The 26234-nt window shown below is 39.8% G+C and overlaps 2 protein-coding genes across 7 annotated transcripts in view; one reads left to right on the top strand and one right to left on the bottom strand.

The window, feature by feature from the left end:
- The window catches only part of LOC147165021 (glutaminase kidney isoform, mitochondrial-like), a 27605-nt gene extending 9888 nt beyond the window's left edge, over positions 1-17717 (top strand). The window contains exons 6-18 of one of the 4 annotated variants that reach the window (XM_086090829.1): positions 236-399; positions 901-959; positions 3573-3605; positions 3691-3749; positions 4159-4225; positions 4349-4399; positions 4705-4881; positions 5760-5891; positions 6678-6770; positions 11553-11614; positions 12457-12533; positions 13441-13504; positions 14105-17717. In XM_086090829.1, coding sequence (XP_085946955.1) covers positions 236-399; positions 901-959; positions 3573-3605; positions 3691-3749; positions 4159-4225; positions 4349-4399; positions 4705-4881; positions 5760-5891; positions 6678-6770; positions 11553-11614; positions 12457-12533; positions 13441-13504; positions 14105-14252 — 1186 coding nt within the window. In that variant the 3' untranslated portion in view covers positions 14253-17717. Of the gene's footprint in view, positions 1-235; positions 400-900; positions 960-3572; positions 3606-3690; positions 3750-4158; positions 4226-4348; positions 4400-4704; positions 4882-5151; positions 5423-5759; positions 5892-6677; positions 6771-7517; positions 10899-11552; positions 11615-12456; positions 12534-13440; positions 13505-14104 lie in introns of those variants that run through there. The other 3 variants (XM_086090831.1, XM_086090830.1, XM_086090832.1) reach the window with 3 other exon arrangements.
- The window catches only part of LOC147165020 (signal transducer and activator of transcription 1-alpha/beta-like), a 27530-nt gene extending 1409 nt beyond the window's left edge, over positions 1-26121 (bottom strand). The window contains exons 1-20 of one of the 3 annotated variants that reach the window (XR_015096649.1): positions 25983-26121; positions 24938-25018; positions 24801-24861; positions 24666-24727; positions 23937-24088; positions 22729-22878; positions 22567-22650; positions 21659-21718; positions 21517-21546; positions 21329-21419; positions 21203-21244; positions 20958-21041; positions 20799-20897; positions 19655-19790; positions 19371-19485; positions 19143-19282; positions 18067-18246; positions 17146-17206; positions 16915-16990; positions 16697-16797 (exon numbers count right to left, since the gene is read on the bottom strand). Coding sequence is in view for 2 of the 3 variants with exons in the window: in XM_086090834.1 (XP_085946960.1) it covers positions 16768-16797; positions 16915-16990; positions 17146-17206; positions 18067-18246; positions 19143-19282; positions 19371-19485; positions 19655-19790; positions 20799-20897; positions 20958-21041; positions 21203-21244; positions 21329-21419; positions 21517-21546; positions 21659-21718; positions 22567-22650; positions 22729-22878; positions 23937-24088; positions 24666-24727; positions 24801-24861; positions 24938-24988 (1704 nt within the window). In the remaining variant the exon portion in view is untranslated. Of the gene's footprint in view, positions 1-15021; positions 16798-16914; positions 16991-17145; positions 17207-18066; positions 18247-19142; positions 19283-19370; positions 19486-19654; positions 19791-20798; positions 20898-20957; positions 21042-21202; positions 21245-21328; positions 21420-21516; positions 21547-21658; positions 21719-22566; positions 22651-22728; positions 22879-23936; positions 24089-24665; positions 24728-24800; positions 24862-24937; positions 25019-25982 lie in introns of those variants that run through there. The other 2 variants (XM_086090834.1, XM_086090833.1) reach the window with 2 other exon arrangements.
- Positions 26122-26234: the final 113 nt, after the last annotated feature.

Here is a 26234-nt window from a genome sequence, read left to right as displayed (position 1 = left end):
CACGCCCCAAAGTAAACAAGGGTGTCAGCCATTTTGTTTGGTTTGATTTTGAATTGAAGTGTCGAGCAGCAGACATTTTGGGCCAACTCCAGTGCTCGTACGTTGACAATCTCCTGCTCGCCCCAAATCGGAAGCCGTTATATCGACAGATGGGGATTGCGGCGGCTGCTGTTGTGCGTTGTTGCCAATCGTGGCGCCGCTGAGCTGACTGTGAATTATTTTTTGTGCGCCGTAGACACACGGTGGGCGACACCCGGGTCCCCTTCTGCCTGCAGTCATGCGTCAAGCCGCTGAAGTACGCCGTGGCCGTGCACAACCACGGCAGCGACTACGTGCACAGTTTCATCGGGAAGGAGCCCAGCGGCCTGCGTTTCAACAAGCTCTTTCTGGATGAAGACGGTGGGCAGATTTGACCTTTGACCTTGAATCGATGAGGCTCGAATGCTCCTGAAAACCATTTTTTTTCCTTCCTTTCTAATAACATGGAGATAATTTCCGGGCTTCATTTTGTACGTAGGGTGTGTTGTTAGACGAAATACCTCCATGTCTTCATTCTGAGTTTTTTTTTTGAGGGGGGGGGTCAGAATGTCATGTGACAGGAATTTTGTCAGCACTGTTGCGCAATGTCATCATGTCAATCGTGCAGTTGAGGAACTGAAGGTAATATAAAGAGTTCCTGCCGTAACATGCTTGACGAGGGACCGGCCAAACCGCATTGTTTGGCACGGCGCCGTCACTTTTTGCGCTGACAAATGATTAACTGCAAAACAAACGAGGATGTTCTTCACGAGCGCGCTTTGCATCGTACGGCACGTTGTTTACAAACGCGCACACTTCAAAGGGGCGTGTTCGCAATTTGCCTTCATGCCACATATTAACTGAGCTCTTGTTGTTTTGCAGATAAGCCCCACAACCCGATGGTGAACGCCGGCGCTATTGTTTGTACTTCCCTGATAAAGGTAAAAAAGCAAGACGCTACTTTTTTTCTCACGTCACTTGGTATCAATGTTAAAAAAAAATGGAGTTTAAAAAGACTTAAATCATATCTATAAAAACAACTATGATGCTTTTAAATGGTTCCTTGAAACTCTTTGCTGTAAACAGCGCTGCCGTGTTGCTGCGCCATACATCCAAACGAATCATCGGACCGTGTTCCTTCCAACCCTCCTCCACTATGACGTCATGTTGTGCTGATAATTTTTTTTTTCACAATTTAGATTTTTTTGTTCTCGTAGCTTAATTTTAGAAGCAAGGTCAAGAGACAAAAAAAAACAAAAACACATGGACCGGGATATCCTGACATCACAATCAGGCCTCTTCCCAAATGGGGATAAAAATCCCATCCGTATCAAATACCTGCCAACGCCAGCGCAGGGTAAACGCACAGATTGGATCACGAACCCTTGCCAGTGTCAACTTGCCCTCGTCGAAAAGACAACCTCATTCCGGGTTTACACACCGCGTCCCGCCGTGTCTGCCCAAACAACCACATTCGAAAAAAAATTAACTAAGCAATGATGTAAGGTTTCACATTGGGATTATTGTCACTGCCTGGAGTTGTGCAATTTGTGGTACGTTCAACAAAAAGTTTTGTAGGGTTTAATAATCTGTGGAACGTTGTGATGGATGTTGATAACTGTTCGTTTGTTGGGCAGCAACGATTGCCTTTTAACACAAACGGGCAGGCAAAGCCAATGTCGGGTGTTGAAAGTGCACACGTCGACTTGCGGCTTTCTGCTCATCCCTTTCACACGCACACACGTTATATTAATGGACCATTACGTCTTAATATTTGAAATTTGACAATAATCGACTTGTAGTTTCGTATCGGGATGAATTGGTAAAAAAATCGAATTGTGATACGGATCGAATCGCAAGGTGCTAAGCAATTTAAATTGAGTATGACCCCAAAAATACTTCATTATAGTTTTAATATATAGTTTTCCAATATTACTCTTAAAAACAAATGGCTACCATCATAGTATGAGCATAAAATATATGAATGGGTAAAAAAAAAAAAGGAGCTCTCGCCAAACTCAACTCAAGTCAAGAATCCGCTCTGCGAGGCAAGTTGTTGTTTTTTTTTAGCAAAAAACAAGCTGCCGGCCAGTTTGCCCTGTAAGCTTTTATTTGATTGGGGGAAAACTATGGGATGTTTGCCATGGCTGTATGCCCCCCCACCCGACCCCCCACCCCCACCTCAAAGTGTTCCGTGGTGCTTGAAGGCTACCTACTGTTGCTGTTTTTGTATGTTGCATATTTTCCAGACTTAGGAACTGTGGGAAATAATGACTGCTGCTGCAGGTCAAATGACGTTGGTAATTTTTTCTTCCTTTTCCATATCTTTCTCCTCGCACTACCCCCCCCTTGCCCCCCTCCTTCCCCCAACCCCTCAATCCCTCTCCCCCTCCCCTTTTTCCTTATCTTCTCCAATCAGCCTGTAGAAATCCTATGTAGTGACTCTTCATCCGTGTATCTTTGTTTTCGATTTCTTTTGCACAGTTAAGTGTAGGACGTAAAAAATAAAACTTGTCATTCATATTTGGACAAATCGGCCACTTTAAACGTGTAATCTGTAAAATGAAGAAGAAAAAAAAAGAATGTTTTGTGTTACAGCACTATAAATACTTTGTGTATATATATATATATATATATATATATATGCATGTCCATTTTATACTTTGTGCAATGTTCTCGAGGTGGTAATAGGCAGCATCTGAAAAAGGCGATGTGTGTTCAAATCTACCAAAAACGGGGTCAGAAGATTTGACATGTATTCACCAACATTCACATTAGTTGACATTCAGTTTAAACAAAAGACACCAACATCTGCACGGCGATAGCTTGCAGTACAAAAATGCAAAGCTGTGCGTCACACTCCAACTGCAAACATTGCAAGACAGTCAGGGGCTGTGCTTTTAACCCTCCTAAAAATTAATAATATTGTTCAAATGTTTTATATATATATATATATATATATATATATATATATATATATATATATATATATATATATATATATATATTTATATTTATATTTATATATATATATAAATATATATATATATATATATATATATATATATATATATATTTATATATAAATTTATTTATGTATATATAATGTCAAATTTAATTATTTTTAATTAAGTAATTAATTTAATCTTATTCATTTATTTAATTTGTTTAATAAAACAAACATTGATGTATTTTAAATAAATAAGCATGCAGCTGGTCACATTGACAATGTTTTTGGTATAGCCAAGAAAGAAACATAAGCCTTTTTGTACTCAATTCCATGTATTGTCATTTGAATTTGTACGTATTTGTTTGTTATTAACTGGTACATAACACACATTTACTAAATCTCCATGCAACTGCAAACTACTTCAATCTGTAGCCATTCTCTTTTAACTCATAGCAATTACTATGTGATTTTTTTGAAACATCTATTCATATCTGCTCATTCTTTAGTATTCTGCTGTAGTGTTCTCATTTGACTGTAACAATTTTACGCCTGGTGGGAAGAACGACACTTAAAAAAACTTTTTTTTTTTTTTTTTTCCCCTCAGCAAGGTGAAGGTAACGCGGAAAAATTTGACTATGTAAGTATTATTAGCACATGCCAAGTCAAGGTTTAGAAATGGACTAACAAGTTTAAAAAAAAAAAAAATCCACTTTTGCCTTCAGGTCATGAACTTCTTGAAGGACATGGCGGGAAACGAATACGTCGGTTTCAACAATGCCACGTAAGTCACTGAAAAATGTTCATGCCCACATTTCACTTGGCCCAAAGTCAGCTGGAATAAACTCCAACTCTTAGAAAGAGAATAAATGTTGTAGAAAAAGTCATTAGGGAAAAAAAAAAGACCCTTACACATTGAAAATGTGCTCATGTCTTCATGTGCATGATTTATGATGGTTTGCAATGCGGCAGCAATCGTGCTCAACTGCAGACCGGGGGGGGGGGGTTCGGGTTGCAACATGGTCACGCGACTGCATTAAGGCCGCAACCGTACACATGCGGGACCCGCACCAGGGATGGGCACTGGCATCACATGTTATATATTATACACGCGCACACACACGCGCGCACGCACGCACGCACACACGCTCAATTCAAAGACAAGTAACGGCAGGGCTGTGTTTGTGTCACAGATTCCAGTCGGAGCGCGAGTCAGGAGACAGGAACTTTGCCATCGGCTACTACATGAAAGAAAAAAAGGTTTGTGGCCTCATTTCATAACGTGCGGCACTTTGTCGAAAGCATGAATCAACAATATGAACACTCGCGTACGTCTTCTGCACCGCTTTTGTCTAAAGCCCCATTTTTTTCCCCCCATCGCAGTGTTTTCCCGAGGGGACAGACATGACGTCTGTGCTGGACCTCTACTTCCAGGTGGGTCTTCGCCTTTTTTGGGATGAGGGCTGCTTGACTTATAACTCAAGTCATGAAACCTTTTTTTTTTTTTTTTTTTTGTTCTAGGCTTATATTTTTTTATTGAACATAACCACCGCGGGATTTAAACCAAATACGACTCAAATAAAGTCAAACTTTTTGGGGGCTCTTTTAAGACTCAATAGTTCGAATGCCAGATCAGCAATTGCCATAATAAATCTTTCTCCAATCATCGCGAAATAAAAATGTTGCTACCATTACATCTCAGGCGTTGTTGTTTTTTTTTTTTTTTTTTTAATCATCAGCTGTGCTCCATCGAGGTGAACTGCGAGAGCGCCAGCGTGATGGCGGCCACGCTGGCCAACGGCGGCATCTGCCCCATCACGGGCGAGCGCGTTCTCAGCCCCGAGGCCGTGAGGAACACGCTGAGCCTCATGCACTCCTGCGGCATGTACGACTTCTCCGGGCAGTTTGCCTTCCATGTAAGTGCAAAGGAGTGTCGGAGGATTCATGTGGGAAGATTTTTTATTTTATTTTATTTATTTATTATTATTTTTTTTTAAAGAGCTCAGTATTGTTCATTCGGAAATGTCATCATCATTGCTCTTTTATTATTATTATTATTTTTTTTTTGTTTATATATATATATTTTTATTATTATTTTTTGTGCGTGCGTGCGTGCGTGTATTTGTTAGCTCACCAGAAAACCTATTAGAAAAAATCTCATACCGTTCACCTAAACCGAACACCAGGAGACCCGAGGGGACCGAAGAAAACCAAGGAAGGTGAAATCCAGCACCGACCAGACACCCCCCACCAGAACTCCTCCCCAGCCCAAGAAACATCCAGACCCCAACAAATCCAAAAAACATAAAATCAGGGAGGCCTCAAGAGACCAAAGGAGCGACCGAGAAAAGGAAGGAAGGACAGACGAAGCCGCGTGAGATCCGCGGACACCAGCCTCCACCGACACGGACAGGGGACCGCAGCACTGCTCTATACTGCGGCCCCCAACCGATGGCACCCCCACAAGCCCCCCCCCCCCCCCCCCCCCACAAGTTGTGTGGTGTATTAAAATTGGAGGGGAGTTGTGTGGGTGCCATGTGGGAAGATTTTGGTTTGGCTTGGATTAGGTTGTGTTGTGGGTCAAAAGAAGAGTCTCTACTCCAACACACCTGATTCAGTGATCAGGATCATCATCAGGCTCCTGCTGGACCTTGCGGATGAGCTTGAATATGAATCAGCTGTGTTGAACGTGGGAAACGGCGAGGCCACGAAAACGACCACGTTGTGTATCTCAAGTGGAGATTTTGTGTACGCGATTTTATTCTTCTCCTTGCTTGTTTTTTTTGCTCGTTAGGTGGGTCTGCCGGCCAAGTCGGGCGTGTCGGGGGGGATCCTGCTGGTGGTGCCCAACGTGATGGGCATCATGTGCTGGTCGCCACCCTTGGACAAGCTGGGGAACTCGGTCAGAGGGATCCAGTTCTGCACGGTACGGAGCTCACAAGTCGGACCGGAATTATACTCGCCTCACGTCCACTTTTCCTATTTTAAGAAACAGCAACGCGTGTTCGTGTCAGTTGACTTTGATTGCTGCCTGTGCGGCGTCTGTGTTACTTTGGAGTTTGGCTCACCGCAGGCATGCTTTACATACGCGGACACGTCGGACAGCCCTATTTTCAATCATTCGGACCCGGTGCCACTAATCCGGGTGTCGGCAACCTTTCATCCTTCGGTTGTGACTTTAGAAAATAGATGACTATTTTATTTACATTGAAATCATTTATTTTTCAAAAGTTATTCTAAATTTTAAGATTTTTGTTGTTGTTGCTCACAATATGAAGCGCAACTGCTCCGAATCAGGTACGGTGCTGTAATTACCAAATGATAATATTAGGCTCTCTTTTTAGGTTTAACTTGGTATATTTACAAGATGAAAGTTGTTGTAATATGATGAGAAAGAAGCAAGTCAAATACTTTCAAAAAATACGTCCGAAGTTGATGTATGGCCTGCGATTGACAATGGCGGCGTATACGAGTGTCGGTTAAATAATAATAATAATAATAATAAACCCTCATGACATTTTGTACTAGTTGGAAATGTTCCACCGTGCGCTTGGCACTCGACTAATCCTATTTGTCAAGTCACCGAGTAACTAACGCAATGCGCGTGTGCGCGAGTCTGGGAAGCGAGCCCAGATTCCACATTGGCGCGTCATCGCTGGCAAACGCAAAAGAAATAAGTTGTCAAATCTCAAATGTCTCATTTGCTTCGCAGGACCTGGTGGAACTTTTTAATTTCCACAATTACGACAACTTGAGGCACTTTGCGAAAAAGCACGATCCTCGCCGAGAGGGAGGAGAACAGCGGGTAAGGATGCGCAACGTCGGCGTGCGTGTGTGCGCGCGCGTGTGTGTGTGTGTGTGACTGCGAGTGTGCGCAGGTTGGGTGTATTGTACTTAAAAGGGCGAGTCAACCTGCTTTTTGGGGACAATAATATATTCTATGCAGACCCACTGGTCTAAATATGGTATTCCGTGGAATATAAATTAAGCGGCCATTTTGCCACTTGCGGTCGACCGAAGATGACATCACAGCCAATCACAGCGCAGCTTCTGAAAACTGTGCGCTGTGATTGCTCGTTTCTCTGAGCAACGTTGATGTCATCTTCAGTCGACAGCAAGTGGCAAAATGGCCGCCTTCAGAGATGGATAAAAACGGCTGGATTGTGCCGCTTAACTCGTATGCCACAAACGTAATGTCACGTTTAGACTCGTGAGGTCACATATAACATCATATTGTCAAGAAATGTTTAAGGTCGACTTTCACGTTAAGGGAATTTCTTTCTTTTTTTAATGTTTTAAAGCACGCTACAGACACGGGACACACGCTATACTGTAAATACCCGTACATTGTCAAAATATTCACTTGGCTTTTTCATTGATAAAATTCTGTGAGTAAGACACATTTTAAATTCCTGAAAAATATCACCCCAAATCGAGGGGCGGGGCTTTAATATGAAAGAGAAAAATGTTCCGCGTTGTTTCGACGTGACAAGTGGTCCTTGCATTGCGCAATGTTACTTAACGTCTTTCTTATTCGTTTGAATTGACACAGCAGCAATTCTTCGGACCCATGGACTATGAGAGCCTCCGACAGGAGCTCGCTCTGAAAGCCCCCCTTTGGAAAAAAGTCTCGGCCACCGAATCGCACCAGGACACCTCCACCACTGTAGTCTATAGGATGGACAGCGTCAACGAGTAGTGACGACAGACGTAGACGACGACGTAGCATAGAACGATTGTTACCCTCAAATCAGTTGGACGACTATTTATTGCTTGTGAAGCAATTACTGCTGCTGCTGTCTTGTTTGCGATGGACGTATGGGATTTGTTACACCGTCTTTATTTTGTCTTCCTGACCCGCTAGCTGCCTTAGTGTGTGTACGACCTTCTAACTTGCAGTATAAAACACTGGATGCCAGCTGACACCGAAAGCGTGTGCGCGCGCGCGTGCGTGTGCGTGCGTGTCTGTGCACGACTTATGGCTGAGCATTTTCATTATCAGGAGGCCTCGAGTATCTGTCATGTTGCAATTGCGGAGGTCAAATTGATTCTTAAAAAATATATATATATATATATATATATATATATATTTACCTCATGAAATGATTGGTTAATTGATTGGGTGTAAATGACAAAACAAAAAGAATGCATACATACACACATTTGTATGTATTTTATTGATTGGCTATTACAGTATTTATCCATCTTTCCAATCAAATTGTTAAATTTTTTATTCATATACCTCATTAAACCATTGGTTAATATATTGTAACTGTAAAATAAAACTAGAAAAGTATAATTTGACATTTATATTAATAACATTTTTTTTGAGCAAATAACCGCTGAATTTATTTTAAAAAACACGAATGAATTAAAATTTATTTTGAACGTTATTTATTACAAGAAATTAAATAATTGATATTAGTAATGCACATATTCATGAAGATTAAAAACAAATACATCCCTTTTTTCCCCCCAATAACATTATGATGGGCGTCGCTTCTATGTGTTTTTTGTTATTTCCGGTGAATAGAGCGGTTCCACCGTATGTTAAATTTCCAAAAATGTGTTTTAAATAAAAAGGTTAATTATAATTAGAAACATTAGAAATGAAAAATTCACACGTAGAACTTAAAAGTATATCTTGATTTGTGTTCTGAAGTGTTCTGAGCCCTGCAGTCTACCTCCACTCTCAAAATAGTTTTGGTCCTGCGTGAAAGCAGACAAAATGGCCGCCCAGTGATCCTTTTCGATTCGTTTGCAGCATTTTTTGACGGCTCAAGAAAGATGTTAAAACGTCTTTGCTGATCCGTTTCTCACATTCTGGATTCAGTCAGTCCCTGGTCCTGGTCGGGTTCTGCACACCAGTGCTAACTGCTAGCTTAGCTCGTGCCGTCATGGTCACGTAACAAAATGGATGGACGAGCTATCTTATATACAAACAGGGTGTCTTTTAACCCTCCTGTTACTTTGCAGGTCAAATTGACCGATAGTAAAAAAAAAATATATATATCTACTGACTTTTTTTGTCTATATATTTCAGTACACACGGAGTATATAAGTATAAAATAAAATGTATATTAATATTGATCAGCCAGTGACATATGGGGCTAAAAAGTGTGATTTATTTAATTATTTTATGGTTGGCGGGCTACAGTGATTTGGGAACATTTTTGCTGTACCAAAGAAACAGAAACAAGAAAAGGGAGTGTTCAAGCTGACAATGTTCACAAATCTTTCGGGGGATGTTGGATTGTCGTGTGCGTAAAATGGCGCACTTTAGTCAGTCTGTGATTGACAGTTGACTAGGAAGAAGGGTCATCTCAATAAGTGACCTTGGCATGTATTACCCGCTTCAATATTGTCAGGCAAAGTTCTCAAAAAGCTGCTGAACTCTTGAGAAGGTTTTTTTTAAAGGGGACATAATGGAAATTGGATGACGCCTCATGAAGCACTTGCGATATACATCCTTGGTATTTGTCTCCTTTAAGGACAACATCTCATTTTTAGTTCCACGACAGCCACACGTTTTCTAGTCTTGCCTCAAGTTAGTATTATTCCTCACTCACGTGTGTATAATGTCGACCTCAATGTCACTACTGGGACTGGCTATACTTTTGTATGTCGTCGACGTGACCTCGCTGGTTTTTACTTGACTTAACAGTTCAGCAGGCGAAGCTGCCGCGCTTTAGCGCCGTCACGAGGTCGTGGGGAGTTGTTAGTGGTTCATGACCATTGTTGGTGTTTTGGACGTTTTTTGTTTTTTTTTGCAGGACAAATGACTCAAAAAGCCTTTGATGCGACTTTGCTGGGGACGGATTAGGGAAGGCTGATTTTATGAGCTGCCTATTTCGGAAAATGTGTCTTTGAGCGAGCCCTTTTGGATTTTACAGGATTGTGACGTGGGGCGTTTGCATGAAATAGGACCGCCCCCTCAAAACGGATTGCTTTTAAATTGCGGGTAGGGGAGAGGGAATTGCACGGGGCCTTTCATTCAGAGGTTCTCAAACTTGTACGAGCCAGGGGAGGAAGTGGAGCCAACTAGTGGAGAATAGTGATATTACAACTTACACATGATGCATGTTCAGTTTGGCATCATTCACTGATTTGTTTTTCTTTAAATATTTGTTTAACATTTTAGTTTAAAAAATAGTTTTAAAAAAAGCAATATTTTTAGATTTTATTTTTTTTCAATATTAATATAAAATTTGTAATTTGGGGTGTTTTTGCCAATATTTTTTTCCCCCCCAGCATTATTTTCACACCAACCCCCCATTTTCCTCGAAAACCCAATATTGATTCTTGCTAAAGTAGGGAGGAGTAATGGGTTATTTGGAGAAGTTTTCTTGGTGGCCATTTTTTGTCTTTTTTGTGGAGCCATCAACAACTCAAGTTCGGGCTTGTGGACCCGTCGTGTTTGAGAACCGCTGCTTGAAATCACTTGCTAAACGAATCAGCAAACTGCTCATGAACATTTTCCTGATTGGCTTAACAAAATCTGCATAAGTGCCACCAATCAGCATCGTCGATTCAACCGTAAATCGTAAAGTCAGCAGCCTGAGGCTTTTGAATTCTTTGTTTTGCTTCTCCACTTGTCATACTCACTGTTTGCATGCACATTTTTTTGTATGATTTGTATGAATTATGTAAAATCACAGTTGTAATGTACACATTATTATTTGTTTTGATTTGTGTCTTGGGACATAATGAATTGTATGACGTTGGAAATGTAAGGTTTTGCAATTATGGCATCATGCCATATATTTTTTTTAAATGTAAAAAACAAAACAAAAAACAGGAATTGTTGATGAAGGAACCCTCCATTTCCAAGTTAATCATTGTTTTGTTTGTTTTTTGTTTTGAATTTCTTTTCGTCATTCCACGAGTGTAACTACTGCTACATGACGTCTCCATAAAATTCAATTGTAACTTGTTCCATCATGTTATGCCTTTGTTTCTTTCATTGTGACTATATATGTATATATATATATATATATATATATATATATATATATATATATATATATATATATATATATATATACACACATACATATATATAATGTGTGTGTGTGTGTGTGTAGTGTTGTAAAAATTCAATAAAGAACTTATAGCTCTTCACACGGTCATTTTTAGACTTCACTCCCATCTTTCAGTTGATTTTTTGGGGGGGTCGGGGGGGGGGTTGTTAAATGTTAATACACAATGCAAAAACGCTAGATTAGATACTTTAAACCGCTACTATTTGAACACAAGCTGTGGCAACACACACACACAAGCAATATTATAGAACAATATTCAAATTCATATATTCTTTATCCTCTGTGAAAAAAATGACTAATATTTCTGCAACTTAGTTGCCAAGGTGGTCATCAAACCCATGTCGGGTGTTGGAGAGCAAAAAAGCAAGAACGCCACTTTTCAGAACGTATGCGCTTGCCACTTGGAGAGGGGGCCGCATGTAAAGGTATCATTGTGGTTTTTCAAGAGCTTTTCCAGCAGGCCAAAGGAGAGGAAGAAGCAACGTGGGACAAAAAGTGAGCAAGGTGCAAATGAGCGATTGTGATTGTTTGGTTTGTGTCTTCAGGTCAAGTCTGTCATTAATTTGCTGTTTGCCGCATACACAGGAGACGTCTCCGCATTGAGGAGGTGATCCACAGTGTGCATGCATGCTTGTCTGAAATACCGCCCCGTTAGGTTGCGTTTTAGGCTGTGGGTCAAATTGACCCGCATGCTTTACGAATATAAAAGTTGATGTGCATTTTTTTTTTTTAAGTAAAACAAAACACAAACCCTTTGAAAACTGGTAAATGTAGATGTAAAACTCTTTGGGTGAAACTGGCCTGTGTCATCTAAAGTTTAAAAATCTAGGTTTTAAAATCCACTGGGTCAAACTGACCCGTATGTTTAAAAAAAATCTCAATGTTGAAACCCTTCAGCAGGTCAAGTTGACTCACAATCCAAAGTTTAGAAGAATTTAAATTTGAGGTCAAATTGACCCACATAAATCTAAAGTTGAGAATTTTAGATTTTAATACCCTCTGGGTTAAATCCACCACAATAATCTAAATCTGATGTTTAAAAATCAAGATTGGAAAACTCACACTTAACTACATTTTTGAAGCGATACAAATCTAGAGGTTAAATTACCCTTGTGTCAAATTTATATTTTTGATGAAACTTACTTTTTTTTTGCCTTTAAATTTGTATTATATTGTTTTAAAATGATTTTTTTTTAAATTTTCAAAGGCCTCCTTGTAAGTGGCATATCTAATTTATGACCCTTTGACTGTGATTTATTAAATTTTTGCTAGTTTGTCTTTGCTCATTATTTTTGAATCATTTGCCCAATAAATGCAGTATCAAATAATATACGAAACTGGTAGAGCCTAAAAAGAGGGCAATCATGTCGCAATGTATATCATTTCATTTTCTTGGCAACTTTCATCCGTTTTGTTATATTTCACAAAAACTCAAGTGTCTGCGTGCAGGTTTGCCTTGTCGTCGATGGACATGGAGCAGAGGGACTACGACTCCAGAACGGCCCTCCACGTGGCTGCGGCTGAGGGTAGCGTACACAAATACATGATTTCTATTAGATTTTTTTTTTTTACAATCGTCTGATGTTTTTTTCACCAAAAGTGACACTGAAAAGGATGTAACATCGCCTTAGACAGTGTAAACGCAAGTGTAGCAGACATAAACCCTATAGAGCACACATTTCCAAACCATAATAATACTATTTTGGATTTTGTGTGTTTTAAAATTCAGTTGGTTTTAATTTGTTTTTTAGAGCAAGTCGGACCGGGCGTTGAGGAAACTCCAGATATTCCCGATGGCCGGACTGGCTGCTGCTTGCTAGCCATGCTAATCCAACGTTAGCTTACTGGAATCAACTCATTGAGCCATTTTCAGCAATAAAAAGTTAATATTTTGGATACAATTGATACCTTATTAAAATCAAATTTTTACACTTGCAGTTGATTGAAGATGACATCACACCTGTGCCGAGGAAGTAGGTAACAACTAATCATGACATCATCACCTGCTTTCTGAGTCATGATTGGTCGTTACCGACTTCCTCGGCGCAGGTGTGATGTCGTCTTTGATCGACAGCAAGTAGAAAATTTTGATTTCAAATGTATTAATTGTACATGAAAAATTTACCAAATTCATTCTGGACAAAATATTAACTTTTACTGCTGAAAATGACTCAATGAGTCAAGTATTCCTCTAGAAATTTTTTATATATATATAATTTATATATGTCATATGTTGTAAATTCGTAATTGTATAAAGCTGTGACCCATTGTTGTCACCACCAGGGGGCAAAAAGTGAAAGGACACAAACCCTATCACACATGCATTTTACCTGCTAGCTTAAAAAAACAAAACAAAAAAAAACTAACAACAAGCCAAAGAAAAAGCTTGGAAACAGTTTATCGATGTCCTTGTGACTGAAATTGTGCTTACAGGTCACATTGAGGTGGCGCGTTTCCTGCTGGAGGCCTGCAAGGTCAACCCAGTTCCCCGAGACAGGTGGGTGCCTGCGGGTATTTGCAGTACAGTGGGTAGAAAAAGTCTACACACCCTCTCCTGACTGACATCTAGTTGGGTTTCCATCCACCCATTTTTATTCGAATTTTCAAGAAATGCGAAAATAAAACTGAATGGAAACGGCAGGAATTAGAAAAAGGGCCAAAATTAGCAAAAAAAAAAATTTACGCTTAGAACTCAAATGACATCGCACGGCACATTCGCTTCCTGTTCTTTTTCTTTTAAATTACGGGTGGATTACATCTCTATGGTGTATATAGCGCCACCTACAGCGGCGGAGTCCCCTCTCAATATTCGCTAAAGAAGAATAGATGGAAACGGGCATAAGTCGCATGTCCGTTTTGCGTATTTTCATTAAATTTGCTTAAAAAAATTCCAAACAATTGGATGGAAACCTGACCACTGACATACCGCGGCTTGGGCTAAAAAGATGCAGCTGCAAAAATGTCAGGAAAAGCCTACTAGAACATCTGAAGCGTATTTGCGGTTAAGCTCGTCTATATGACCGACCCCAATGGATTTTATTAGCTTTTTGCTTTTTAACCATTAGCGACTAGCGTGCTCAACTAATGTTTCCCGCAGGTGGGGGAACACGCCGATGGACGAGGCCGTGCACTTTGGCCACCACGACGTGGTGGCCATCCTGCAGCCGCACGCCGACAAAGAGCGTTCGGCCGACGACTCGGGCGACAAGGAGAGCGCAGAGAAGAGTTTGGACAGTCTGCTGTAGTCGCGGCAGCCGTTGCGGTTGTCCGGTTTGGACGCTTCACTTTCAGGCTAGCGTCTTGGATCTTTACTCTGGAAAGACGCAGCCTGACGCAACCTGAATCGCTATATTATCTATAATCTCAGTGGAAATTGTTTGGTACGTGTTTTGGGGAGTGTTGTGTGTTCTCTCGTCGTGGTTGTGTGGAAATGGAAGTGTTCCTGAATTTGTAGTGTATTATTGTGGAGACGTTTATTGGAATTCCGCCGTTTGATGAGCGCAAGTGTCCGTATCGGTTTTTAGAGCGTGCTAACCTATTTATCAACTCACACGAAGAAGAATGTATTTGAAATATATTTTTCGGTATGACTTAAAGAGCTCTTTTCCAAAATGCAAAAAAATAACTCAACAAATGTTCATTGTGTACAGCAGGGGTCACCACCAGTGGTGGCACATTGTGATTTCCTAGGAAGCGATCATAAGCAAATGTTAAGAGCTGTAGAAATAAGTGTTGATTTTGATATTCATTCGTTTCCTAACTTTTCAAATCATGCCACTCATGATCATAATCAGTGTTTTCACATTGATGATCATTCATTTTGAATAATTACATTGAATTAAAGGAAATTTGAGCACATTTGTTATTTCACAAATGTGTATCAAATTGCTAGCCCTTGGCATTAATCAGAAGCTCTCCGTTTTAAAAAGGGCGGTGACCCCTGCTGGCTGGTACACAAATTGAACTTTTGTGAACTCTAAAACCAAATTTCCAAACTCGAAAAAAATAATAATAATCTAAATGGATTAATGACATTTTGGAAAATAATTGCACTTGCAATAGACGCTGATATTGTATGACGTTTTTTTAAATGTACACCAACTAAAGATGTTCGACAGCTTTATTTATTTATTTTTTGTTCTGAAGTGATTTGGGGAAATTGTGTGTGTCATTTGAAGAGAAATATAAAATAGTAAAGTCTAAAAGGTAAATCAGCAAGCACAATGACCCTTGACCCTACACACTCCATGTTCACAGTGCACTGGGACTCAGATCCAGTGTGCTTGGATAAAAAGTTTGGATTAATAGGACTCCCAATTTCCCATCTTTATGTGATGATTGTGTCAAAATGGAAAGTCACTCCTCACGCCCTCTTAATATGCAGCTCAAACTGAAAAAAAAAAAATATATATATATACACACACACACACACATTAATTCATTCCATAACCACACTTGTATGTCAAGTCACCTTTCAGCACTCGAATGAAGTCCAATTGTGTGTATTTGACACCCTATATATATATATATATATATATATATATATATATCTCATCATACACCCTCCATTTCACATCAATAACAATAACTGATGTTTCCCCTCCATCTGATTTAAGAAAATAATGCAAGCACAGAAATGTAGTGAGCTGCTCTTTTGTCTATTGCCGTGTTTCCCGACATTTATTCAAGGAAAACACAAGAATCACATGAGGAAATCAAGAAAACTTGCACGGTCCACCACCAAACAGAAATGTCACAAAAAAAGTGTGTGTCGACTGAAAAACGACGATCTTGCCTCAACTTAATAAGTCGGCGTAAGATGTTTAGTTAAGCACAAAGATTTGATTCTGTTGTACCTTCTGCCATTGAGTGGAAAATCTTTTGATTGTTCTGTCTTGTCACTATACGTCACCGGCATAGAGAGATATAGAAATATGTTTTGTAGCAAATAAATGCTAACTTGGGGACCGTTTACATGAAATTGGGTCATTTGCAACAATAAATGTGATTTTGACCTCCAATCATCATTTTAGGTGACCAGCAATGTTACTTGCGCATCACAAGATTTGCCTTGACAGCATTTTACGTTTGCCTGAACAGCTTGCTTTGCTCAAAAATTATTCTGAAATAATACCGCAGGGATGGAAAAAAAAGAAAGAAGCTAAGCTACAGCTTTTTAGAGTCGTGTTGAAACCATCTGTTTTTGAGAGGGCTGTCCAGTGTTGCCCCCCCCCCCTTTCTACTGTGGGGCCAACACCGAGTATGAGTACGAGAGCTTCCTTTCGAGAAAGAGGGAATCGCTCAGGGAACAATTCACCTGTTATCTGATAGTGAGTCGTGATTGTGCGCAACCTGTGATGTCATTTTCAGTTAACAGCAAGTCGCAAAATGGCCGCCCCCTGAGATGGATAAAAGTGGGTGCATTTTGCTGCCTAAACGCAACATTCATTAGTGTTTAGATTAGTAAGAGAACATACAACATATTCTTGTGAAAAACACTTTTGGGTTGACCCCCCCCTTGTAAAGTTTGCACTTTTTGCTGTAATGTCATCACCATATCAGCGGTATTAAAAAAAAAAAAAGTAAGAAAATATCTCGTCCGTAAAACGGTGTTACCGTGGACTGCCGCCGATGCGCGCGGCGGACACGCCACCAAGCAACCACGTAACATTACCCATTAATATCTCGCCTCAAATATTTTCAGATGAAATCGAAGCCACCAACTTGATGTTGCTCAGGGAAGAGGCGGTCCGGTACATCTTAAACATCCATCTGAGGGTTAAATACGTCCTGTGGGAAGACACGCAACAAGATGATTGGTGAAATTTGGCTTCTTCAAAAAAAAATACAATAAAAAGGGGTGGGGGGGGGGGGTCGGGTGGTGGGATGTAGTGAATGGAAACCCACAAGCGTGCCAGGCATCGAGTGGAACATGTCCGCCATGTGCAAATCTTGTGGTGGAGAAGGAGGAGACGTTGGCAAACTGGGAAGAGAAAAAAAAATAAATCCTCACAGCAATTAGGAAAACATTGGCCACCATTTTGAACCTTTAGAGGCACATAAAGTAAACATATTTTCTGTCCATTCACACGAGTTGTCTTTCTGTCCATTGACAAGGTCACATGAGGTCATACTCACTCTGTCACATTGATGTACTTTCGTCGCAAATAACCGGATGCACTTGCAGGCGTCTGCTTGTCTGCACAGATGAAGAGGACTCTTTAAAGACCAATTTGAAAAAGTACTGAAACAGTTGGACAAAAGTTTTGAGACGGTCAAATCAAGTTCACCTGTAGGGTTGTGCAATTTTAAGGAAATGCAATTACAATTTCAATTCTTTCACTCTTCAATTACAAAGTCAGCGTAATCGTTAAAAAAATAGAAGATTATTAATACTAATGGAGTTGTTTTGAGTTTTTTTAATTTATACATTTGTACCTTTTTTAAATGTTAAAATAGTGTCCCCTCGATATAACGCGGTTCACTTTTCGCCCCCTCATTGTTTTGCGGATTTTTGGGATGCAATTTTATTTTATTTTTTACAGTAATGTACCTATTTTATAAAATTTGCCAAGGTTTGAACATTGAGAACGTTTAAACGAGAGAAATGTGAGAAAATGAAATGCCTCGATGAGAAAAGTGTATAAACTGTGTGGTGAGGGGTTTTAGAGCCTTAAAACATTTATAATAAATGTAAAAAATAAAGCGAACTACTTCGTGGATTTCATTTATTGCGGGTATTTTTTGGTACCTAACCTCAGCGGAAAACGAGGGAACACTGTAACTAATTTAATAAATTTTGTTTCATCCAAAAGGAATTCAAAGAATTGTATTTGTCTTCATATTTTTTTTTACATTGAAACCTTTTCTTGTTTTGTAGCCAAACCAAAATAATCGTGATGAGAATATTTTCTTCATAATCGAGCAGCCCTATTCACCTGTAAAGGTTCGAGGGCATTTGAGGTTCACTCTAAAATGTCCCTCCCAAATCGCAACATCCCAACCCTGTATTGAGTCAATAAACAAGCTGAGCAATCAGATGGTCTCAACGGCATATACCAGAGCAAATGTAGTAGCGTTTGAAAGCAACGTCTCTGTCCACGTCCGGGTACAAATAGAGCAGAGGATTGGGGGTGACGCTGCCATGAACTGTGCGGATGAAGTCGGAAATCACGTTGGCCATCGGGGTGGTCGCCAGCTCCGACTTCGTGTAGGGCTCAATCGAGTGCACTTGGACTTCTGAAGATGGAGACAAGCGAGGGTTAGCTTCTCGTTTCAGTTTGAAGCTAACAAGCGAGCTGTTAAGGTCACAAGATGTGGCATTGACCCCACAGTCGATGGACAGATACTTGATTCATCCCGTGGAGGAAATTAGACCGACGGTATTGCAATACTCACTGGCATATATTCTTTATGCTCTGCTAAAAATGATGAGTGTTTACTGGCCATGACTTGATTCTTTGCATTCTGTTTCATCATGTTGTTATTATTATGTTTTTATAAAGTATAATTTTATAGCATGACGTTTTGTTCATTTAAAAACAAAGTCACATTTTTGGGGGAATTAAAAAAAAAATTGTATCCTCTTTTTTATTTTTATTTTTTTTAAACACATAACAACAAAGATAATGACATTCCAACATCCCCCCCGAAAATAATTTGCCATTCTTACCGATGATTGTCTATGTTGTAAAGTTAAGCAAATAAAAAAGGTCAAAGTCGTGTGAAACAGCTAAACGTTTGACCCGTAATTCACATCATTATTTTTTTTTTTTATGTTTTGTTTTTGTTCATCATTATTGTTTTAAGTGTTAAAGGACAAAATCAATTTTTTTTTACTCACTAAGATAAGCATTTTTTGGAATGAATGAAAGAATGAATAAATGATTTTTTAAAAATTATTAATCTGTAAATTTATTCAGCAAACTATCGGAATTGGTAAAGGCTTTGAAAAAAAAAATCCATACTGGTCGACCTTTACAAATAATGTAATAATAAAAATAATCTTTTTCTTTGTTCATCTATCTATGTCAGCGACGTACAGTGGCAGGCGGAACAATTAAATGTGCTTCCACTAGATGGCAGTAGATAGAAATGATTCAACTGTCTTTGCAGCTATCCAATGCAATTCTTACCTCCGTTATGGTCATCCACCCAGCTGAAGGAGATGGCGCCATTTTGGTTGGTTTCGCTGAAGCGGAGCAAGAACGTGCCCATCTTTTTCTCCTGCAACAGCTCCTTAATTTTCTTTCGACTCACAAAGCCCATGATGAGCCTGAAAAAAATAAGTCCATAAATAAAACAAGAGCATTTGGAGTTATTGATCAAAAAGTTGACTGACTGTTTGCGGAAAATGGATTTACCCGTCGCGCCAAAGATCGACCAGGTGCTTTTTGATGAGATTCAAGATTCCGTTGAGCCAAAGCCACACGTTTCCCTTGGAAAACGAGTCCCAGTGGACAAAGCCGTCAGGATCTTCTGCGGGCAAAAGGTGAGACGGACGGATGATGCGTGTCTCTATAAAGTGTCTTGCGGTTGACTGATGACCAGTCGAGAGTGTACGTTGCCGCACCCTCGCTTCAAAGTCAGCCGGCACCGGGCCGTTACAGATGGATTTGTCCAGGTCGGGGGTGTGTTTGTCTCTTACCAACAATTTTGTCTCTCAGCATGGCCACTTGATTTTCGTCGAGCGGCCGTTTTCCGACGGACAAAAACTGCCAGCTGAGAACCTGCGAGAGCTCCAGCCAGGACAGCGGAGGAGGCTTGAAAAAGAAGCGCAGGTTCTGAACACAACAAAAAACACAAATGTTTTTTTTACTTGGCATTTTTGGGCTCAATGAGCTCAATCTTAGCAGAAACACCGCAGACTCGGATAACGCGGTTGAAGTGGTCCATGGACTCGAGTTTGTGGATTCGTGATTTGGTTTTAATCGGGTCCGCTGATTCCAATTCGCAGGATCAACATGAACATAGCAGATTGGGAAGATTCGGTTCTTTCTGTTCACCGACTCGAGTTAGAGGCCACAGGTTGATAAAGCTGTATTGGTTTATGTACTCAGGACTACGGACTCAGATGGGTTCGATATTTCAAACTCATTGCGCGGCTGGCTTTACGTTCTTGAAAAACAACCGCACGAGAAACGGAGATAACTGTTTTAACTTTGTTCCTTGTGTTGTTCATTGCACAGAACTTTGTTTTTTGCAATATTAATTTATGTGTATTATTCAGTAATTGTAAAATGTTAGACCTTTTATTTTTACTATTCCTCTCTGGCTCATTTGTTTCACATTTTAAATCTTTGTTATTTGTCCAGTTTTATATTTTCAAAAGTAATTAAATTGATTTGATTGTAAAATTGTTTTTACTGTTAAATAAACAATGATGAACATTTATTACCAGTACCACCCAAATATAAAAAATAAAAATGTTTTTGAAAAAAGAGAGAGAGAGACATATATTACCACACAAATAAATAAAATAAAAAAAAATAAAAAGGAGAGAGACATTTATTACCACCCAAATAAATAAAATAACAAAAATTTAAAATTAAAAGAGAGAGTGAGAGAGAGCGAGAGAACAAAAGTACAGAAAATTGGTACCATTAAGTACCGGTATCGATTCCCAGGTACCGAGAATTGGAACAGTACCGGTTCAAACGTGAAGGGAACCCATCCCTACTCACCATAAACAGCGGATTTGAGCGGTTCGATTGAATACGTTCATTATGCAGAGGATCTCCATTTTCAGTGTCTCAAAAGTATTGGAACACAAGACAAGTACCATTCATTACCATTGGTTGACTGGTGGACATGTTGTACCACATGACTGATGCCCAAGCGTTGGGAACCTGAGCGGCCGAGGATGTGACGACGACCGGCAGAGAGCTGGCCTGGAAAGGTAGAAGGAACCAATCGTCATCTTTCTCTCCAAATTGGAATCTGCGACTTACCTCGATGTGACAGTGCAGCCCAGCATGCAGAAAATCTGTCACAAATGTTATGACGTGGAGTTCTTCCGTCACAGTCAATGAACTCTGGCAAGGGCAAAATACGGAGTGTGAATGGAAGTCAGCCATTTTTGTTTGAAGCAGCCATTTTGGGTAAATTCACAGCTGAATTTTGGGCCTTGGGCCCGCCCACAAACCACAACAAGCACCAAAAGAGCCCAACAAATAAGTGTCATGTAATGTCTTACCCCATTTGATCCTAGAGTTCTCTTTTTGCTTTCCAGGATTATCTGGAAGAAAAAACAGGATATAAGGATTAGCTATTATTCAATCTGTATTGTCTAGAAAATAGGTTCCGCTTCAATCTTCTTTACCAAGTCGTCAAATTCGGCAACCAAGCAATTGCCAGTTATGTCCACGTCGAGCACCTTGTTCGAATCCGCGCTGAAATCAAAGTGGCGGAAGCTGCAACATGAGAAGAAAGAACGAAGAATACATGTGACTCAGTCAAAGGCTACATTTAGTAGCTAGCTAAACTGCTTCCACTACAATATTTACCTACCCGTTCATTTTATTTTTCTCAGCTACGCCCCTTTTTGTCAGAGAGAGAGAGAAAAAAACAGAAAGAGTATAAGACTTTGGGTTTGGAAAACGGATGGATGGATCTCTTTGCGGCCTCAAAACCGTGCTCGTCTTTGACTTACTTGTCAAATACGGGTTTGACTTTAAGCAGGCATCGGAACTCTGGCAGATTGACCAGGAACCTGAAAAATAGAGATAGACTGATATGGGTTTTTTTCAGGGTGGATACACATGCCGATTATTAGTCATCAAGGAAGTCGATATTTAGAGCCGATATTGATTTTCAGTAAAAAGAGGGGAAAACGATATTGCCGTCAACATTTTTTTTTGTGATATACAAATGCCAAACTTGACTTTGTTGTAATGTCTTAAAGCATGTTTATTGAACAGTTTGTCTAACTATCTTTTTTAATCTTACACAATATATATCCTTTTAAATTGCTCCTAAGGTTATCAGTACATCTGAAAAAGTTAAACGGAAACTTAAATAAATACCTCTATAGTTTTTTTACATGCTTTTTTCAAAAATTGAAGAAAACCTGAAATCTTAAACTTTCGCATTTCTTTGTTTTAATGTCGAACAAAAACAAATGGTTCAGAAGGTTCCAAGGGTCGGCAGCATCTCTTATAAATGTAACTGAATTGAAAAAAAAAAAAAAAGTTCCCTGAGATTAAAATGGTTTCAGATTGACTTTTTTCCAAAATGCCCAATATTGGCGCAGATAATCGGCCAGGCCGATTGCCGGTCTATCCCTACTGAAAAACAAACAAAAGGATGAAACCGTTTACAAGAAAAAAAAAAAGGAGAATCACACCAGGTCTTTTTCAGCAGCAGTTTACAATAAATAATATTTAATGTATTGACATCCAATTGGCACATGCAAAGAAACCCGTGATTCTTTTATCCCTGACTAGTCAAGCCCATTTTGAAAGATATTCAGCAGCCGAAGTGTAATGGAGGAGAATCGAAAGGAATCCTGTCGATATTGCGATCCTCGTCATTATGAGCTTACAAATGGCGCCTTCTCACCTGAGTCCCGCAGTGAAGTTCACCTTGGTCCTGAGCACCAGAGGCGTATCTGACATGACCGGTTGCTTTTCCACCACTAAAGCGCTGAAATGAGAGATTTGGTGCATCAGTATCGTCACGCTGAAAATAAAACGATGCAACAGCGAGAGGTGTCGGTCGTACTTGGACAGAAGTTGAGTCATCAAAGACTGGCAGTAGGTTTTTCTTTCAGCAACAGGATTGCCGCCGCCGTGGTTGTCGTTCCCGTTGGGCTCCGGCAGCTTGGTCAGATTATGGTTGATTTGCTGTAGCACCACGGCCACAGTTGTGAAACTGGAACACGAACGAACACACACACACACACACACACACACACACACACACACACACACACACACACACACACACACACACACACACACACACACACACACACACACACACACACACACACACACACACACACACACACACACACACACACACACACACACACACACACACACACACACACACACACACACACACACACACACACACACACACACACACACACACACACACTGCATATTATGCTTTCAGTTCATGATTTCAAACAATTACAATATGTCTGAATAACAGGTCGGGGATATTCTTTCATTGAAATAAGAACAAATAATAGAAGAATTTAGATAGCATAATATATACAGCACATTGCCGCCATTTTTTGCTATCCATTTTTTTCCAAAAACGGATAGCAAATTCTGTAAATTTGACTCAAAACGGAGTTTATTTGGTCCCACTCTAAATAGAGTAAAATTTACACTTGGAAGAGAGGTGAAATATTCAGAGTAAATTTTACTCAAAGTATTTTTATAGTGTACAAGAGAATTTGCCGATCACATGAAAAAAACTATTAAAGATTTTTTTACTCAGAAATTCTGAGTACATTTTGCAAGGAGAGATTTTGACTAAATTTGACCAGTTTATTTGAAAAAAGAAGAAAAGAAAAAGAAGAAGTGACACCAAGGTTGAGGAACGAACTCACGACCTTCAGCTTGGGAGACTGCCACTCTACCACCTGAGCTATGCCACTCCTGCTGTTTGTTTATCTCCAAAAGGAGACCGAAAGCATTGTTTTACTAACACACGGCAGGAGTGGCGTGGCTTAAGGAGTAGATATCGGTTATCTCCCAACCTGCAGTTGTGGCTTTGTTCCTATTTTTATTTCACTCCCAAATGTAAATTTTACTCTATTTAGAGTGGGACCAAATAAACTCAGTTAAGAGTTCACGCTGGCTTGGCTGCTTTAGGGGTCACCCACCGCTGTCGGCCTGGAGGGGTGTTTTCATGGGAGGTTTGAGGCGAGAGGCTAAAAACATCTCTCTTTAAAATGAAGGACTATTTGGTACCACTTCTGCAGACGGTCCAAGCAGGTGTCGTCGGGGCTTCCGATGCAGGCCCGCTGCTGCCTCCGCTTCCACTTAGGCAACTCCACAGTGGTAAGCGTCTGCACAACATCCTCTGCCATTTTTAACATGCTATGTATCTGCTTTAGTAATATCTGGAAGAAAAAAAAAAAAGAAGAAGCAACATGGCGTTATATTTAGTATTTCCTTGATTTTTACATGCCAGGGCTGGTTTGCGTTAAGGAATTGAAAAGGTTAATTGGGTGACTGTTTTTACGGGGGCTTGTTTTTCTTTTCTTTTCTTTTTTTTCTTTTCTTTTTTTAACACTCTCTGTGCAAGTAGTCGTCAGTCACACCACTTAGCTCCACTGCCCGTTGCCTTGGCAACAAAAGCCTTTACTCCGCATTTGCTCCTGCAGTAGAAGGAGGCGGGGTGAGTAGTGGCTCATCTGCATGGGATGGGACCGCCCCCCCCCCCCCCCCCCTTATCAAGAAATCTGCCCAATTGGTTAAGCAATTGTGTTCATCGTCGTGAGTTCCAATGTTTGTAAAAACAAGCCACGTGATTGGCCGGCCACCAATCTGAGGCGTACCCTTGCTTCTTTGCCGCAAAATCGGCTGGGATAGGAAACAGTGCGCAGCCACATTTGAAGGGAATGGAACATTATTTTGAGACCAACGAAGAGAAACTGGACAATTTGCACAAACGAGAAAAGTATTGATCGGCATTACCTGATTTGTTCGCACGCAGAAGTTGTCCTGTCCCGCGACGTCCTGAGTGTGCCGCTGCTCGGCTGATCACACAAATAAAAACGGACAGCATCACGTTAAAATCTACTCGCAGCCCGCGTCTCAAAAATACCATACCGTGTATGAAGCTGAGATTTTCACGCAGCCTTTCCAGTGACCCAATCTCATTGCTGACATCCTATGTTTTGGGTTACATTTGAGGAACGTTAGCGACGCTAGAGAGATGTTGTTAGCGGCTGACGTCAAATACAAACCTGAGACATCTTCTTCAGACCTGCAATTTTGAAGTCCAGTTGCGTTGACATCTCTTCGTCAGCTGGGCATGCAATAATCTCCTACGCCGCACAAAACAACAACATATTGTGGACATGCGTTTGCTTCAGTTGCTCTTTGGATGTCAAAATTGTTTTGATGTAAAACCCTTCACTTCTACGTGAGTATTTTTTCTAAGACACACTACTTTTATACTACTAATAACGTTTGACTTTGTCAAATATATTGACTATTTCACGAAACATACAATCTATTGTCTACCAGGGTTGTAATACAGTAGTTTAGGATTTTTCATTATAGTTATTTTTTTTATTTTGTTTTTTATATTCAGTTAGTATTAGGTTTTAGAGAATGTTTGTTTGCTTTTATTTTTTCAAAAATGCTTTGTTTATATGTAGTTTTTATTTGTTTTAGTATTAGTGCTAGTTTATTTTTTTGTTTGGAGCATTTGTTTAGTGTAAGATAAAAACAAATGGTCACTAACATTGTATAATTAAGTAAACTACAATTCCCAAACAACTGTTTGACCTCTGAAATTATTTTAATCGACAAAGATAAAAATGACATTTTCAGTATATTCGTTAAAATATTTTTTAGTTTGTTAGTTTTCATTATAACTTTTTGATATTATTATTTTTGTTTGAAAATGTTTATTCAATTTTAGTTTTTGTTTCTTTATTTGATTTTGTTAACTATACAGTAAACTCTAAAAACAGTTGGGTCAAAAGTAACCAACCCAATTATTGATCAAAAATGGATCGATCCATGTTTTGTTTTTTTATACAAAATGAACCAATTTTTTGACCCAAGTAAAAGGACCTGAACAATATTTATGAGTTGTTTTACGCTTGAAAAAAAGAAAGAAATAAACTTGTTACAGCGTGACAACTTTTGAGGAATAATAAGGCTGGGTTAGCATTAGCGAATCAAATTAGCATCAGTGGGCTAACAAGACACTTAGTGAATGACAACAACTTGAACTTGTCGTGTGAAAATAAACACAAATGTAGAAGGAGCACTACTTACTGTGTCGCTGAGGTTGTCAGAAAGCGTGTTGTGTATTCCAAACAACAAACTAACACCTCCCAAAAAGAAAAAGAAAAAGAAAAAGAATGAGGAAGCTGGCGGTATTCCCACTGATCGAGAGTTGCCAGGTCACGTGTTTCCCTGAAAACACCTCCCTCTGCTCCGCCCTCCTCCCACGTCGAATGGAAGTGCGTCATATCCTGGCTTTAGAATTGGAAAAAAATATGTTGTTTGTCGCAACAAAATTGATCA

Source organism: Leptonotus elevatus, chromosome 12 (assembly GCF_054856555.1).
Source record: "Leptonotus elevatus isolate MCC_2025b chromosome 12, RoL_Lele_1.0, whole genome shotgun sequence".
Classification (NCBI taxonomy): domain Eukaryota; kingdom Metazoa; phylum Chordata; class Actinopteri; order Syngnathiformes; family Syngnathidae; genus Leptonotus; species Leptonotus elevatus.
Note: the sequence above shows the minus strand (reverse complement) of the source record. Positions and strands in the feature narration are given on the sequence as shown.